The 18,260-nt window shown below is 47.6% G+C and overlaps 1 protein-coding gene across 3 annotated transcripts in view; it reads left to right on the top strand.

Moving 5' to 3' along the window:
- Nucleotides 1-241: 241 nt before the first annotated feature.
- Nucleotides 242-18,260, top strand: part of LOC137534968 (zinc finger protein 432-like) — a 30,045-nt gene continuing 12,026 nt past the window's right edge. For 2 of the 3 annotated variants that reach the window (XM_068256713.1, XM_068256715.1), the window contains exons 1-7: nt 242-314; nt 3,639-3,757; nt 9,047-9,184; nt 9,273-9,396; nt 9,518-9,615; nt 9,687-9,972; nt 11,519-12,337. In XM_068256713.1, coding sequence (XP_068112814.1) covers nt 3,674-3,757; nt 9,047-9,184; nt 9,273-9,396; nt 9,518-9,615; nt 9,687-9,972; nt 11,519-12,337 — 1,549 coding nt within the window. In that variant the 5' untranslated portion in view covers nt 242-314; nt 3,639-3,673. The remainder of the gene's footprint in view (nt 315-3,638; nt 3,758-9,046; nt 9,185-9,272; nt 9,397-9,517; nt 9,616-9,686; nt 9,973-11,518; nt 12,338-18,260) is intronic. The other variant, XM_068256714.1, reaches the window with a different exon arrangement.

The following is an 18,260-nucleotide window of genomic DNA, read 5'->3' on the forward strand; positions in this document are numbered from 1 at the left end:
CTGTGTAAAGTTCAGTTTCAGCCTCCCCGATTCTGGCCGTTGTAGAGACTAGAGAATAAATATGGTAGAATTTCACAGAACGTCAAGCTAGTATGTACTACTTTCCCGGAAACGTCCACAAACGTTGCTGTTGGCACTCGCACTAGTGCTGTTCACGCAAATATCCTGCAGTTAGCATATTCTCCACAAGATGGCGATGTTGGCTGTTGAAGCGGAAACCGCTGACGGCCATAGAGACGAGCTGGAGGAAGTAGAGAGGAGACAATACTGGGACAGAATAGGCTGTCATCTCACCGGACTGGGCAGCACGGGAGGTAATAAAATATAGTTTAATATTCATATTTTATTCTATATACATTTCCCTGGTGATCACCAGCAGCCGCTGCTCACAGAAAGGAGGATTTATCGACCTATAGGCAATCATTGTGGAGCAGTTGCCCACACAGCAAATTATCCTTCTATCTATCAGCTGAAACGTGTGTCTTTTTAAAGCAATGGCTCCTCCTTGCCGTTAATGTATTCTTTTATTTTGACACTTGTCTTGGTATATCAGCCCCATCCATTAACATCATATGGGTATGATCAAACACACAGACTGTGTAGAAGGCCTCCCTCTGGCTGCAACAATCCCCTTCTCTAATTGCAATTAAAAACACAGGTATTTGTCACATGGTTGCAAGGCATTTTGAAGGCATGAGAGCAGTGGTGTAGAAATCAGGGCACTAGTCCACTTTAGGGGACCCAGCAGGAAAACTCATAGAGAAATTCAACTAACGTGATTGGGTGGACAGCACCCTCCCAAACTGCTAGGTTTCCAATAGGTTGTAGTAAACGGCCCATGCTGTTTGGACAATCACAATACTTTGTGCTATAAAATGGTGCCGTGATTGGCGAACTGTTCCCTATGTGTTTTTCTGCTAGGTCCCCTAAGGTAGGCTAGTGACAAAATAAATATAGCGCAGGCCTGGGCAAACTTTGCATGGCCTGGGCCGCATACTTCAGCCTGCATTACTATCATTCCTGGCCGCCTCCTCTCTCTTTACCCCCTTCCTGCAGAGTTGCGATTAGCGGGGGTTAAAACTCACCTACTTGCCGCTTAATGCATTGCATCTTCGTGACAACAGGGCATCATGTGACACGGGATGTGTGATGCCCTGTTGCCATGGAGATGCGACACAGTAAGTGGTGAGTGTTAACCCCCGCTAATCGTCTGCAGGGAGGGAGAAGGGAGAGAGAGGAATCCGGCAGTCTATCAGTGGGCCATAGTTTGTCCAGCGCTGGTATAGCGGCTGTTATAAGGCCTGTAGCCAAGGTGGGCTTGGTGTGAGTGCCTTGCTGCAGTAAAGGGGTCTGCAGTGGGCCTCATAGAGACGCTTTGCAGGCCCCCTGATGAGCAGAATAGTGCAAGTGGAACATAGGAGAGAAGTCACTCATCTCTCCAGGCTCAAACAGTGACCTGCTGTCTCAAGGAATCCTCGTCTCTATGACTACAGCACCCTCTCTTCTTACGTGACCTGCGGTCAGGTTCTGAATAAAAGAGGGCACTCTAATTAGAGACTGAAGCCTGGAGAAGGTAGATTGTTTGTGGAGCTGGAAAGGTGAATTCTCATCTGGGTCACATCTTGGTTTTCAAATACTGGGGAGGGATGTTTGGGCCTTATGGCTACCTGTATATGTGGGGGCTACCTCAACTGGCTGCACCAATCCCTGTCTCTTAAGAGTTGCAGCCATGTGGATTGTGCAACCAGCCATGGCAGGGCTGGCTTTTGTTCTAGGAGTGATCGGGTAGCCCCAGCTATTTTCTGGCAAGTTTTTCACAGTTCACTTCCTGCTATTAAAGACACTAGTGTTAGGACTATAGGTGATACACAAGAGGTGCTCCCATGGCTTTAAGAGGCTTTGCGATCATGTGACATACTTGTGCTTTTAAAGCAGTAGAATCAGCCATACTATGCCAGGGAAAAAAAACACATATATAAGTAGATAAATACTTGATCTACTTACATAACACATGTATTATACTGTCCATGTTTTGATTTCAGTGAATGTTATATAGTAAATGACGAGAATTCTGTTCCTGGTGGGGGCCATGTCTTTTGCCCACAATTAGGGCCCTTTTCCACCAGCGCGTTTGCGCTGGCTGAATCGCAAAGTCGCAGACCGCTAGCGATTTTACAATCGCTACGGTTTGCTTTTTAACATAGGAATCGCGGTAGGTCATTTCCACTACCGCGATTCGTTTTTTACCCGAACGCGCGGCGGAGCGATATTTGCCGCGTAGCAAAATCGCGGCCGCAAAACGTTGGGGAATCGCCGGTTTTGCGATTCAGCAATCGCTAGCGTTCAGCGTGAACGCTAGCGACTGCAGGTGGAAAAGGGCCCTTAAGGCTATCTCATGATGTCATTTCTGCCCTTTACCTTTTTTCTTGGCTCCTCCAATCGCTGAGTCGCCTCAGCCTTGCTTGTAAACACAAGTGAGTAGGGGATTAGGTTTCAGATAAGCAGCTGGCAGGGAAATAAAGGGAAGAGGAGGAATAGATTATAGATAAAAAGAACCCCCAGCATGCAATTCTTTGGCACGACTACTAAAGGGCCAGTGCTCCTTAAGTATGTGATAACTCCAAATCATAACAGCAGAAAAAGTTTTGAATGCAGCATTAGCATCTTTATCACTTAATACACTTAGACCAGTTGCTGTTAAAATTTGATTTTTATGGTGACGATACCGCTTTAAAGATGATTAGAGAAGGGCATTGTTGCAGCCAGCAGAGTGCCTCTTGGGAGTGTCTTTGCTTGGTTGATTCTGGTGCCTAATCTAGGTGCGGCTCTCATTCTGCTTCATGCATGTCCCAGAATTAGCATAGTTTGTTGTACCTATATGGATTTATCAAGAAGGTACAGAGCCATTTATCTAACTGTACATCCTGAACTGCAGATTTATATTTAACAGCTGAGTGATATGTAAATCATTCAATATAGTATGATAAACAGTAGTGATGATAATGTCTAGGAGAACTCACGGAGAAGCATGTGATCAGTTTGGTCAGGTGATAGATATGCAAGTCTCTTAAAGTGGACCCAAATTAAAAATACAAGATTTCAGAACTAAAATCTATTTTCTAAATTATAATAATAAATAGCAGCCTTTTTTCAGCTGCATGATGAAAATATAAAATATTTTACATTTATTGGAGGAACCCCTCCCTTCCTTTCAAATTGCCGGGACAGAATCCGGCAAACTGATGGAGTAAGTGATGTCTGGCAATGGAGGAATTGCTAATGGCTGCCCCCAGTATAACCCCAGTTATGAAAAGAGAAGGGAGAAAAGCATGCACTGAAATGCTCATAGGTTTGAAGGAGTGTTTATTTATCTTTGTATGTGTCAGAGTGGTGCAACTAAATATTTTTAATTAAAAAAAATGTTTGGTTTGGGTCCGCTTTAATTTTCTAGTCATGTTCATGTGCTAAAGCAGGATGAGATCACAGCAAATCAGAGCTTTGCAAATCTATCAGCTGATCAAACAAATCACATGCTTCTCAATGATTTCTCCTAGACATGACCATCACTAATAAACAGTATCAGTAAATACTCATCCCACCACAGTTTTGATGATTCTCAGAATATTCTCCCTCCACAGAAGCAAAGCACCATCTGTAAATCGCATGTCTAAGTATGAAGATGGAGGAGGATTGGAGTCACATGACTGAGAGGATATTAGACCTCACCCTGGAGATCATCCAGCTGTTGACCGGAGAGGTGAGCGGGATTCTGGGAAGGGTCACATGACATGACTGATATCTCTGTTAAAAGACAATTGACGTGAGAAGAATATGATGGCTGTCATATTTGTTTCATTTTAAATAATACCAGGTCAGATGTTTCTTGCAAAAATATGATAAGATTAGCTGCATGCATGTTTCAAGCATGCGATTCAGGCACTACTGATGTCAGAATGATCAGCAGTTCAGCTAGGCAACTGGTATTGTTTAAAAGAAAGTAAATATGTCAGCCTCCAAATAACTCTCACTTCAGGTTCCCTTTAATAAAACACACCTGAACAGAGAGGTGAGGAGGATTCTGAGAAGTGTCATGACACCACCAAACTCCTCATTCATGCCCTTGTAATCTCCCACCTGGACTATTGCAACTCCCTTTTATCAGGCCTCCCCTCAAACTGTATTGTGCCCCTTTAGACGGTAATAATTGCAGCAGCTTGACTGATCAACTCCTCTCATCACAGTGCCTCTACAACTCCCCTCTGTAAAGCTCTCCACTGTCTCCCCATCTGCTTCAGGATCATTTTCAAAATTCTGTGCTTGGCCTACAAATCTGTGCACAGGACCTGCCCAATCTACATCTCCAATCTTGTCCACAGGCACATACCAGCCCACCCCCTCTGATCCTCTAACGACTTGCACATGTTCCCTCATGCTCACTCCTATGCATGATTGCAGGACTTCACTAGGGCTGCCCCCACTCTCTGTAACTCGCTCCCACCAGCCATCAGACTTGCCCCCACCTTCAATACTTTCAAACGAGCCCTCAAAATTCACCTTTTCATGCTCGCCTGTCCCCCCACATCAGTACCATAATATGTTCTGCTGGGCACCCTCTTAACAGACCATTTGTCTCCACCCCCACCATTTATATTGCAAGCCTCTGCCAGGGCCCTCCCCCCTAGTGTTTCCAGCTTGATTATGCAATCTCACTGTCTTGTCACCCTTCTTGCAGACTAGAACATACTTTATTTTGAACAAAGACACTAAATAATCTCTATTAATAAAATACAGACCTGACTGGAGAGGTGAGAAGGATTCTGGCATGTCACATGACATCACTCTTACCTCTGGTATTAAACACACACACCTGGAGAGACAAAAATTAGAGGAAAGAATCGAGAGCCCAATATGGTGTAGTATGTTGAGGTAGATTAAATGACGTGCAATGTATAATTAGAAGTAATACTCACAAATGTGGGTTACCACCAAGACAACCACTGTATAAGCAGATGGGGAAAGACTCTCAGTAGTCGCCACCAGTCGCTCTCTGTAGTAGGAAAAATGGGGACGCACCCCTCCACCAATGGTGGCTACTAATATGTCACGCAGATAGAAAACAGAGAGGCCAAAAGTAGGATACAATTTGTTGCAAACAGTTTAAAAGGGAGGTAGAGGTGGACTTACCTCCAGGTTGTAGGACACAAGCTGTTTATGTTTCAAATAAACATATTTTTATTCTCATAATCATAAAAAATACAGGAAAAAAATCCACTGTGACGCATTTTGAGGGACTACCCATTTCCAAATTTGTGGAGCATCTGGGAGGCATAATTCCATCCACAAGCAATAGAACACAGCAATACATGCATGCAGCTACATTTGAGTCGTCAGCAGGTGCTCGTCAGCCAATCAGGATGCATTGTCATACACCCTTTACCTGCCATACCACATCTAGCAGCCATTAGCATTCAGGTGGGAGGCTTCAGTTGGACGCAAATCGCAAGATTGCGTCGCTAGCAGGACCGCCCCGTGCAGGCATCCCTCCCACAGGGGTCCCTCCCTAACCGCTCACCTGTCCGCCATGTCCTAGAGCTGAAAAAAAACGTTTAAAAACACACGATTGGTTCGCACGATGGCCAGGGGCCCCGGACCTCTCTCACTGGCTGGGGCCCCAAGGCCAATGCGCGATACCTGGAGGGGAGTGCATGTGGGCCTGGACCTCTCACACCCAGGCTCTGGACCTCTCACATCCAGAAAACCCACCAACACTGCCTCCATACTGAATGCTAAATTCGACACACACAAGCAATAGAACACAGCAATACATGCATGCAGCTACATTTGAGTCGTCAGCAGGTGCTCGTCAGCCAATCAGGATGCACTGTCATACACCCTTTACCTGCCATACCACATCTAGCAGCCATTAGCATTCAGGTGGGAGGCTTCAGTTGGACGCAAATCGCAAGATTGCGTCGCTAGCAGGACTGCCCCGTGCAGGCATCCCTCCCACAGGGGTCCCTCCCTAACCGCTCACCTGTCCGCCATGTCCTAGAGCTGAAAAAAAACGTTTAAAAACACACGATTGGTTCGCACGATGGCCAGGGCCCCCGGACCTCTCTCACTGGCCAGGGCCCCAAGGCCAATGCGCGATACCTGGAGGGGAGTGCAGGTGGGCCTGGACCTCTCACACCCAGGCTCTGGACCTCTCACATCCAGAAAACCCACCAACACTGCCTCCATACTGAATGCTAAATTCGACACACACAAGCAATAGAACACAGCAATGCATGCATGCAGCTACATTTGAGTCGTCAGCAGGTGCTCGTCAGCCAATCAGGATGCACTGTCATACACCCTTTACCTGCCATACCACATCTAGCAGCCATTAGCATTCAGGTGGGAGGCTTCAGTTGGACGCAAATCGCAAGATTGCGTCCCTAGCAGGACCGCCCCGTGCAGGCATCCCTCCCACAGGGGTCCCTCCCTAACCGCTCACCTGTCCGCCATGTCCTAGAGCTGAAAAAAAAGTTTAAAAACACACGATTGGTTCGCACGATGGCCAGGGGCCCCGGACCTCTCTCACTGGCCGGGGCCCCAAGGCCAATGCGCAATACCTGGAGGGGAGTGCAGGTGGGCCTGGACCTCTCACACCCAGGCTCTGGACCTCTCACATCCAGAAAACCCACCAACACTGCCTCCATACTGAATGCTAAATTCGACACACATAAGCAATAGAACACAGCAATACATGCATGCAGCTACATTTGAGTCGTCAGCAGGTGCTCGTCAGCCAATCAGGATGCACTGTCATACACCCTTTACCTGCCATACCACATCTAGCAGCCAGGCTCTGGACCTCTCACATCCAGAAAACCCACCAACACTGCCTCCATACTGAATGCTAAATTCGACGTGAGCGGTTAGGGAGGGACCCCTGTGGGAGGGATGCCTGCACGGGGCGGTCCTGCTAGCGACGCAATCTTGCGATTTGCGTCCAACTGAAGCCTCCCACCTGAATGCTAATGGCTGCTAGATGTGGTATGGCAGGTAAAGGGTGTATGACAGTGCATCCTGATTGGCTGACGAGCACCTACTGACGACTCAAATGTAGCTGCATGCATGTATTGCTGTGTTCTATTGCTTGTGTGTGTCGAATTTAGCATTCAGTATGGAGGCAGTGTTGGTGGGTTTTCTGGATGTGAGAGGTCCAGAGCCTGGATGTGAGAGGTCCAGGCCCACCTGCACTCCCCTCCAGGTATCGCGCATTGGCCTTGGGGCCCCGGCCAGTGAGAGAGGTCCGGGGCCTCTGGCCATCGTGCGAACCAATCGTGTGTTTTTAGGCATAATTCCATGCAATTTCAATTTAAATCGTATCAACCAAAAACTCTTTTTCTTGGGGACTGGCAAGTGGTAAATGTTCTGATTCAGACACCCTCCCTGTGTATGGATAGATCATCTTTATTTATACATCATCTCTGTTTTTCTCATAAAGCGTTAAAAGACACAAACAGAGAGGGTAGCGAGGGTTACATAACGTCACTTATATAAAATAACATATGACCAGAGTGTGAGGAGGCTTATTTTCTTAAAACAATTAGATAATCGTTGATTTGGTTTTAAACATTATATACATTTTAATTAAACTGGGATATGGATGGATAGGAATAACCAGCATAAGTTAGTTGCAGAGACACTTGGAGCACCAGACTGACCAGGCGGGGGGTGTTTGGGGACACTGCGCCAATTCACCTCAGCCTGTGGTAGTCAGCTTACTTCAGCCTGTGGTAGTCTGTAGTTTCCGGCAGGCAGAGCAGGGCTACGGATTAAGATTATCTTTCGGTGACATGCTGCCCACATTACAATTATTATCTGGTGAAACATTGCTGCATTACGATTATCTTCTGGTGACATGCTGCCCACATTACAATTATTGGTACTTATCCGTTAGCCGGGCGCATCCTCTAGGTGGCGACAAAACTCCACCCGAGTTACATCTTTCCCTACTATCCATGTCGGCCTGGAGGGGGAATAGTAATTAGCGCCACCTGCCGGATGCGCCCGGCTAACGGATAAGTACCCAATTATTATCTGGGGAAACATTGCTGCCTTACGATTATCTTCTGGTGACATGCTGCCCACATTACAATTATTATCTGGTGAACCATTGCTGCATTACGATTATCTTTTGGTGACATGCTGCCCACATTATGATTATTATCTGGTGACCTGCTGCCCACATTACAATTATTATCTGGTGAAACATTGCTGCCTTACGATTATCTTCTGGTGACATGCTGCCCACATTACAATTATTATCTGGTGAACCATTGCTGCATTACGATTATCTTTTGGTGACATGCTGCCCACATTATGATTATTATCTGGTGAAACATTGCTGCATTACGATTATCTTCTGGTGACATGCTGCCCACATTATGATTATTTTCTGGTGACATGCTGCCCACATTACAATTATTATCTGGTGAACCATTGCTGCATTACGATTATCTTTTGGTGACATGCTGCCCACATTATGATTATTATCTGGTGAAACATTGCTGCATTACGATTATCTTCTGGTGACATGCTGCCCACATTATGATTATTTTCTGGTGAAATGCTGCCCACATTACAATTATTTTCTATTGTAACATTGCCACACTACGATCATTTTCTGGTGAAACATTGCTGCATTCCGTACATATGAAATTGCCGCCGGGAGACCTGTGTGCAGGATACAGCCGGTATGGCTTATACTGCTGTTGCACAAGTCCCGGCGGCGTTAATTACTACTCCCCCTCCAGGTCCACGTGGATAGTGGGGAATGATATCATTCTACTTACAGCTATTGCTGGAGGCTAAATTATAGTGTTTTAAATGTAACTTCAGCTCCGTCTTCTGACGGCGCCGAAGTTACTCACAGCGCACTGCTATAGGCGTAATTCCTAATATGTTCTAAGTTTTCTCGCTTGGTGTGACAAAATGGCTAGAGCCCCCCCTGATAAATTGATATGGCCATTACATTGTTATTGTTTCAATTTTACAGAGATTTCCTGCAGTGAGGAAGTTTGGCGATCATGTAACCATCAAGCTGCCCCCACCTCACTCGCTGACATCCAAGAGACACAACAAGCAGAAGATTGTGGAAGTCACCATGAAGATGATGGAGCTGCTGACCGGAGAGGTGACCAGTGCTGGGAAATGTGGGGAATTGTCTAGCAATGGCAAGGGGGGGAATTTGGATGGTGACTGTTTTATATTGTGTGTATCAGGTTCCCATAAGGTGTCAGGATATCGCCATCTATTTCTCCATGGATGAGCTGCAGTTTCTAGAGGAACACAAGGACCTCTACAAGGACGTTGTGATGAAGAATCAGTCGCCCCTCACACTTCCAGGTAAGAGGAGACTTTCATGTCTTGTAAAGGAGAGAGCAGTATGGAGGGTCCACCTAGATCCCCCATCATTTGATAATCACATAGAAATAATGGATTCAGTCACTGAGTTTGTTTCCTACAGATGTCTCCATTAACCGTAGCCCACCAGAGAGAAGTACAGGTCCTCTTTATTCCCGGGATTGTCCACAGGAAGATCCCACCATCCCTCACCATGATCAGGTAGGTGGAGCTGAGGGAATAGAGATCTAAAGTGAAGGTTTTATTTACAACTTTACTATTTTGTATGTCAGGCAGAAGACCTAGAATATGTGAAACTTGAGGAAAAAGAGACGTGTATGAGGAGTGACAAGAAGATGAGGAATGACAAGAAGACCAATACTGAGCAGAAGATGATGAAGGCAATTAAAGTGGAAGAAGAAGAGATGCTCATCGGGGACGACTTGAAGTCTTCTGTGGAGGATGACAGGATTGTAATCATTAAAGTGGAAGAAGATGAGGTGTATGTGAGTGGAGATCAGCAGTCTGCAGAGGAGGGAGACATGATGGGGACAAACCATGAGGAGTTAGAACACTGGGGTAAATCCTCTGTTTTATCATCTGTTAACTATGATATTTATCTTGGTGGTTGAGGCCTCCAAGGGTTTCTAAAACCATTTTGTACATTTTGTTGTTGTTTTCCTGTAGTCAGCACAAAATTCCAGTCTCCCACATTAAAAAACGTTCAGGGTGTTGCAACTAATGATTTTTATGAAGTTGAAAAACAACTTGCAACTTCAGTCTCTAATTACATTGACCATATGAGAATCCCATCTCCATTCCTGAGTATAACATCATAGTACCAACAAATGAGGAGGATATAGCTTTTGTAATGCTCAGCGCTGTATATTTAGGACACCCCTCCAGTTGCAGCCTGCAGTCACCCAGTGCACAACAACAGTGTGGCCACCACCCAGGGCAAAAACCACCATCTCCATGTGGATTGGATTAACCTCTGGCTGCGGAACTATTTATTGCTGTCTAGCGCTCAAGTTTTACATTCTTCTAGTAACAAATGAGGAGGAGATACGGTACACCATATGAAAGATCCATCTCCATTCCTCAGTATAACATCATAGTATAAACAAATGAGGAGGAGATACTGTACACCATATGAAAGATCCATCTCCATTCCTCAGTATAACATCATAGTACCAACAAATGAGGAGGAGACCCTGTACGCCATGTGAAAGGCCCATCTCCATTCCTCAGTATAACATCGTACTACCAACAAATGAGGAGGAGACCCTGTACGCCATGTGAAAGGCCCATCTCCATTCCTCAGTATAATATCATAGCACCAACAAATGAGGAGGAGATACTGTACTCCATATGAAAGGCCCATCTCCATTCCTCAGTATAACACCATAGTACCAACAAATGAGGAGGAGATACTGTACTCCATATGAAAGGCCCATCTCCATTCCTCAGTATAACACCATAGTACCAACAAATGAGGAGGAGATACTGTACACCATATGAAAGGCCCATCTCCATTCCCCAGTATAACATCATAGTACCAACAAATGAGGAGGAGACCCTGTACGCCATGTGAAAGGCCCATCTCCATTCCTCAGTATAACATCATAGTACCAACAAATGAGGAGGGGATACTGTACACCATATGAAAGGCCCATCTCCATTCCTCAGTATAACCTCATAGCACCAACCATTGAGGAAGAGATACTGTACAACAGAGGTCCTCAAGGCCCACCAACAGTACATGTTTTGCAGAAAACCACAAACATGCACAGGTGAAGTAATTAGTGTCTCAGCAGAGCTGATTAACTACCTCTGTGGATTTCTACAAAACATGCACTGTTGGTGGGCCTTGAGGACAGGGTTGGGGAACACTGCACAAGGTCTCCATTTTTTGGTAAAACCTAGCTGAGGTGAAGGTTGATGCATCCCAATTGCATGACATAATAATGATGTCACTGTACAGTAAACCCCAATGTCTCTAGCTGATTTGGTTGTGCCAGTTCTATAATAGATAGCACTGCTCACGACTAGGCCTACATGTCTATTTTTTGAGTACAGAGCATGAAACAGTAATATCCATGTAACCGTTTCCTTTTGCCTCCAGCAGGAGGATCTGGTGTTGGGAGCCCCTCAGATGGACATCTTATGCCTCACCCAAATGATACGGCAGAAGATCTTGGCATCACAAAATTTATTCTAAATACTGGACACACCCATTACAGACGTTACAGTACAGCTAGAGGAAGAGCTCGCTCTAGTGGTGTGGAGACCACCAATAAGTTTCGCAATGTTTCTCCTTCTCTCAGTCTTGGCAGATCACCAGATCCATTCAATCCTGCAGATTCATCTGATACTTCAACCAGCCGCACGCCAGCAGAAGCTCACCGGATAGAGCTTGCTAAACACCGAAGACTTCTTAGGTGGACTAGGCCCTTTCCTTGCTCTGAGTGTGGGAAATTATTTGCATCGAAGGCAAAACTCATGAGACACGAGAGAACTCACCCCGGAGAGCGTCCTTTCTCTTGTGCCCAGTGTGGGAAATGCTTCACTCACAAACATCACCTACTAATACACCAGAAGATCCACGTTGAAGAGCGCCGCTTTTCCTGTTCAGTGTGTGGGAAATCTTTTACACGGAAATCAAGCCTCAACAGACATAAGTCAAACCACACAGCCGATCGTCCTTTCTTCTGCTCAGAGTGTGGGAAAACATTCACACAGGAGGCTAATCTGATTTTGCATATGAGACGTCACCCGGGGCTGTGTTCTTTCCTCCCTTTAGAGTGTGAGAATACATTAAATGAGAATGGAGATGTACTGATAGTACCAGCCCACTCGGAGGAGCCGCCTTTCTCTTGTACAGAGTGTGGGAAAGTTTTCATTCAGAAAGGTGAATTTCTCAGACACCAGGCAGAGCACAGAGGTGAGTGTTCATGTTCAGAGGGTGGGAAGTTTAACAGATTACCAGATTTTAAAGTGATACCATACTTGTTGCACTAAAAGTGCTTAATCTGGGGCTGTATTAATGAATACAGTGGAATTGATTTTTTTATTTTAGGCTGTTTTTAAGAAACTGGAATATTCCCCCCCCCCCCAGTATGTAAAATAAATGTATAGTAAACCAGCTGCAGCGTGTGCTGATCTCTTCTACCCCCAGTATGGATAGTATAAGCTGTTACTCTGGCTATACTGATAGTAAACTGGATCACCTGCTGATCCCAACTTCTGGCCCTGACACCAGGGATACCTAGGAGAAGTATGAATAACTGATGAGTGATCAGCATGCAAGTATGAAGGTGCTGATAATTGGGTGTTCCATCTCTGTTAGGGTTCGTATAGACATACGATAAAGATCGTTCGTTACGTTTACATGATATTCAAATTAGACCGAAAAGATCGTTCGTAATGAACGATTGTGTACACACGTGAACGATATAAGTATAAAGTACTGAACGACGAACGATAAAAAAATGCGTGCGCAAACGGGAGTGACGTTATGACAGGCAATAAGAACATGTGTACTACTCCACAGATAATCATTATCGGACGATCTTTGTACACACTGCAACGATTGAACGATTATCTTTCGAAAAAATCCGCCGGGTGGGATCGGTCGGATTGAACGATAACGTTTGGAAATTTGGAACGCACGATTATCGGTCCGATTGTTGTTATCGTTAGTTTTCGAACGATCGTTATCGTACGTGTGTACTCAGCTTAACTCTCCCTTTAAATAATTCCCTCTCATTCCCCTCCATTGAATTAGTGCCCTTTCTGCGCCCCTCCCTTTAATTAGTGCCCTTTCTGCGCCCCTCCCTTTAATTAGTGCCCTCTATGTGGCCTACTTATAATTAAGCCGCCGGGAAATTTGGGGGCCGGGTAAAGCGGACAAATGGCTCACCCTGCTCCTGCAAAAATTCCTGTGGCATTAATTACTATTCCCCCTCCAGGCCGATAGTGGGGAAAAGACGTAATTTGGCTTTCAGCTATTGCTGGCAGACGAATTACGCTGGTTTCATTTTAATTTGGCCTCCATCTTTTAACGGTGTCCAAATTACTGTCTGAGCGCCACTATAGCCATAATTCCTATCAAAGCCTAAGGCTGTGCCTAAATCTGTCTGTGCCCCCTCCTTTATGCTCTTTCTGTGCCCCCTCCCTTATTACTGCCCTTTCTGTGCCGCCTCCTTTATTACTGCCCTGTCTGTGCCCCTCCTTTATTACTGCCCTCTCTGTGCCCCCTCCTTTATAACTACCCTCTCTGTGCCCCCTCCTTTATTACTGCCTTCTCTGTGACCCCTCCTTTATTACTACCCTCTCTGTGCCCCTCCTTTATTACTACCCTCTCTGTGCCCCTCCTTTATTACTGCTCAGTCTGTGCCCCTCCTTTATTACTGCCCTCTCTGTGCCCCCTCCCTTATTACTGCCCTCTCTGTGCCCCCTCCCTTATTACTGCCCTCTCTGTGCCCCCTCCCTTATTACTGCCCTCTCTGTGCCCCCTCCCTTATTACTGCCCTCTCTGTGCCCCCTCCCTTTTACTGCCCTCTCTGAGCCCCTCCTTTATTACTGCTCAGTCTTTGCCCCCTCCTTTATTACTACCCTCTCTGTGCCGCCTCCTTTATTACTACCCTCTCTGTGCCGCCTCCTTTATTACTGCCCTGTCTGTGCCCCTCCTTTATTACTGCCCTTTCTGTGCCCCCTCCTTTATTACTGCCCTTTCTTTGCCCCCTCCTTTATTACTGCCCTTTCTATGCCCCCTCCTTTATTACTGCCCTTTCTGTGCCCCCTCCTTTATTACTACTCTCTCTGTGCCCCCTCCCTTATTACTGACCTCTCTGTGCCCCCTCCCTTATTACTGCCCTCTCTGTGCCCCTCCCTTATTACTGACCTCTCTGCGCCCCCTCCCTTTATTACTGCTCAGTCTGTGCCCCTCCTTTATTACTGCCCTGTCTGTGCCCCCTCCCTTATTACTGCCCTGTCTGTGCCCCCTCCCTTATTACTGCCCTGTCTGTGCCCCCTCCCTTATTACTGCCCTCTCTGTGCCCCCTCCCTTATTACTGCCCTTTCTGTGACCCACTCCTTTATTACTGCCCTCTCTGTGCCCCCTCCTTTATTACTGCCCTCTCTGTGCCCCCTCCCTTATTACTACCCTCTCTGTGCCGCCTCCTTTATTACTGCCCTGTCTGTGCCCCTCCTTTATTACTGCCCTCTCTGTGCCCCCTCCTTTATTACTGCCCTTTCTGTGCCCCCTCCTTTATTACTGCCCTTTCTGTTCCCCTACTTTATTACTACCCTCTCTGTGCCCCTCCTTTATTACTGCTCAGTTTGTGCCCCTCCCTTATTACTGCCCTGTCTGTGCCCCCTCCCTTATTACTGCCCTCTCTGTGCCCCCTCCTTTATTACTGCCCTCTCTGTGCCGCCTCCTTTATTACTGCCCTCTCTGTGCCCCCTCCTTTATTACTGCCCTTTCTGTGCCCCCTCCTTTATTACTGCCCTCTCTGTGCCGCCTCCTTTATTACTGCCCTGTCTGTGCCCCTCCTTTATTACTGCCCTGTCTGTGCCCCTCCTTTATTACTGCCCTCTCTGCCCCTCCTTTATTACTGCCCTCTCTGTGCCCCCTCCTTTATTACTGCCCTCTCTGTGCCCCCTCCTTTATTACTGCCCTTTCTGTGCCCCCTCCTTTATTACTGCCCTTTCTGTGCCCCTCTTTTATTACTACCCTCTCTGTGCCCCTCCTTTATTACTGCTCAGTCTGTGCCCCTCCTTTATTACTGCCCTGTCTGTGCCCCCTCCCTTATTACTGCCCTCTCTGTGCCCCCTCCCTTATTACTGCCCTCTCTGTGCACCCTCCCTTATTACTGCCCTCTCTGTGCACCCTCCCTTATTACTGACCTCTCTGTGCACCCTCCCTTATTACTGACCTCTCTGTGCCCCCTCCCTTATTACTGACCTCTCTGTGCCCCCTCCCTTATTACTGCCCTCTCTGTGCCCCCTCCCTTATTACTGACCTCTCTGCGCCCCCTCCCTTTATTACTGCCCTGTCTGCGCCCCCTCCCTTATTACTGCCCTGTCTGTGCCCCCTCCCTTATTACTGCCCTGTCTGTGCCCCCTCCCTTATTACTGCCCTCTCGGTGCCCCCTCCCTTATTACTGCCCTCTCTGTGCACCCTCCCTTATTACTGACCTCTCTGTGCACCCTCCCTTATTACTGCCCTCTCTGTGCCCCCTCCCTTATTACTGACCTCTCTGTGCACCCTCCCTTATTACTGCCCTCTCTGTGCCCCCTCCCTTATTACTGACCTCTCTGCGCCCCCTCCCTTTATTACTGCCCTGTCTGCGCCCCCTCCTTTTATTACTGACCTCTCTGCGCCCCCTCCCTTTATTACTGCCCTGTCTGTGCCCCCTCCCTTATTACTGCCCTGTCTGTGCCCCCTCCCTTATTACTGCCCTGTCTGTGCCCCCTCCCTTATTACTGCCCTCTCTGTGCCCCCTTCTTTATTACTGCCCTTTCTGTTCCCCTACTTTATTACTACCCTCTCTGTGCCCCTCCTTTATTACTGCTCAGTTTGTGCCCCTCCCTTATTACTGCCCTGTCTGTGCCCCCTCCCTTATTACTGCCCTCTCTGTGCCCCCTCCTTTATTACTGCCCTCTCTGTGCCGCCTCCTTTATTACTGCCCTCTCTGTGCCCCCTCCTTTATTACTGCCCTTTCTGTGCCCCCTCCTTTATTACTGCCCTCTCTGTGCCGCCTCCTTTATTACTGCCCTGTCTGTGCCCCTCCTCTATTACTGCCCTGTCTGTGCCCCTCCTTTATTACTGCCCTCTCTGCCCCTCCTTTATTACTGCCCTCTCTGTGCCCCCTCCTTTATTACTGCCCTCTCTGTGCCCCCTCCTTTATTACTGCCCTTTCTGTGCCCCCTCCTTTATTACTGCCCTTTCTGTGCCCCTCCTTTATTACTACCCTCTCTGTGCCCCTCCTTTATTACTGCTCAGTCTGTGCCCCTCCTTTATTACTGCCCTGTCTGTGCCCCTCCTTTATTACTGCCCTCTCTGCCCCTCCTTTATTACTGCCCTCTCTGTGCCCCCTCCTTTATTACTGCCCTCTCTGTGCCCCCTCCTTTATTACTTCCCTCTCTGTGCCCCCTCCCTTATTACTACCCTCTCTGTGCCGCCTCCTTTATTACTGCCCTGTCTGTGCCCCTCCTTTATTACTGCCCTCTCTGTGCCCCCTCCTTTATTACTGCCCTTTCTGTGCCCCCTTCTTTATTACTGCCCTTTCTGTTCCCCTACTTTATTACTACCCTCTCTGTGCCCCTCCTTTATTACTGCTCAGTTTGTGCCCCTCCCTTATTACTGCCCTGTCTGTGCCCCCTCCCTTATTACTGCCCTCTCTGTGCCCCCTCCTTTATTACTGCCCTCTCTGTGCCGCCTCCTTTATTACTGCCCTCTCTGTGCCCCCTCCTTTATTACTGCCCTTTCTGTGCCCCCTCCTTTATTACTGCCCTCTCTGTGCCGCCTCCTTTATTACTGCCCTGTCTGTGCCCCTCCTCTATTACTGCCCTGTCTGTGCCCCTCCTTTATTACTGCCCTCTCTGCCCCTCCTTTATTACTGCCCTCTCTGTGCCCCCTCCTTTATTACTGCCCTCTCTGTGCCCCCTCCTTTATTACTGCCCTTTCTGTGCCCCCTCCTTTATTACTGCCCTTTCTGTGCCCCTCCTTTATTACTACCCTCTCTGTGCCCCTCCTTTATTACTGCTCAGTCTGTGCCCCTCCTTTATTACTGCCCTCTCTGTGCCCCCTCCCTTATTACTGCCCTCTCTGTGCACCCTCCCTTATTACTGCCCTCTCTGTGCACCCTCCCTTATTACTGACCTCTCTGTGCACCCTCCCTTATTACTGCCCTCTCTGTGCCCCCTCCCTTATTACTTTTCTGTGACCCACTCCTTTATTACTGCCCTGACTGTGCCCCTCCTTTATTACTGCCCTCTCTGTGCCCCCTCCCTTATTACTTCCCTCTCTGTGCCCCCTCCCTTATTACTGCCCTCTCTGTGCCCCCTCCTTTATTACTGCCCTCTCTGTGCCCCCTCCCTTATTACTGCCCTCTCTGTGCCCCCTCCCTTATTACTGCCCTCTCTGTGCCCCCTCCTTTATTACTGCCCTCTCTGTGCCCCCTCCCTTATTACTTCCCTCTCTGTGCCCCCTCCCTTATTACTACCCTCTCTGTGCCGCCTCCTTTATTACTGCCCTGTCTGTGCCCCTCCTTTATTACTGCCCTCTCTGTGCCCCCTCCTTTATTACTGCCCTTTCTGTGCCCCCTTCTTTATTACTGCCCTTTCTGTTCCCCTACTTTATTACTACCCTCTCTGTGCCCCTCCTTTATTACTGCTCAGTTTGTGCCCCTCCCTTATTACTGCCCTGTCTGTGCCCCCTCCCTTATTACTGCCCTCTCTGTGCCCCCTCCTTTATTACTGCCCTCTCTGTGCCGCCTCCTTTATTACTGCCCTCTCTGTGCCCCCTCCTTTATTACTGCCCTTTCTGTGCCCCCTCCTTTATTACTGCCCTCTCTGTGCCGCCTCCTTTATTACTGCCCTGTCTGTGCCCCTCCTCTATTACTGCCCTGTCTGTGCCCCTCCTTTATTACTGCCCTCTCTGCCCCTCCTTTATTACTGCCCTCTCTGTGCCCCCTCCTTTATTACTGCCCTCTCTGTGCCCCCTCCTTTATTACTGCCCTTTCTGTGCCCCCTCCTTTATTACTGCCCTTTCTGTGCCCCTCCTTTATTACTACCCTCTCTGTGCCCCTCCTTTATTACTGCTCAGTCTGTGCCCCTCCTTTATTACTGCCCTCTCTGTG

This window comes from Hyperolius riggenbachi, chromosome 10 (assembly GCF_040937935.1).
Source record: "Hyperolius riggenbachi isolate aHypRig1 chromosome 10, aHypRig1.pri, whole genome shotgun sequence".
NCBI classification, from domain to species: domain Eukaryota; kingdom Metazoa; phylum Chordata; class Amphibia; order Anura; family Hyperoliidae; genus Hyperolius; species Hyperolius riggenbachi.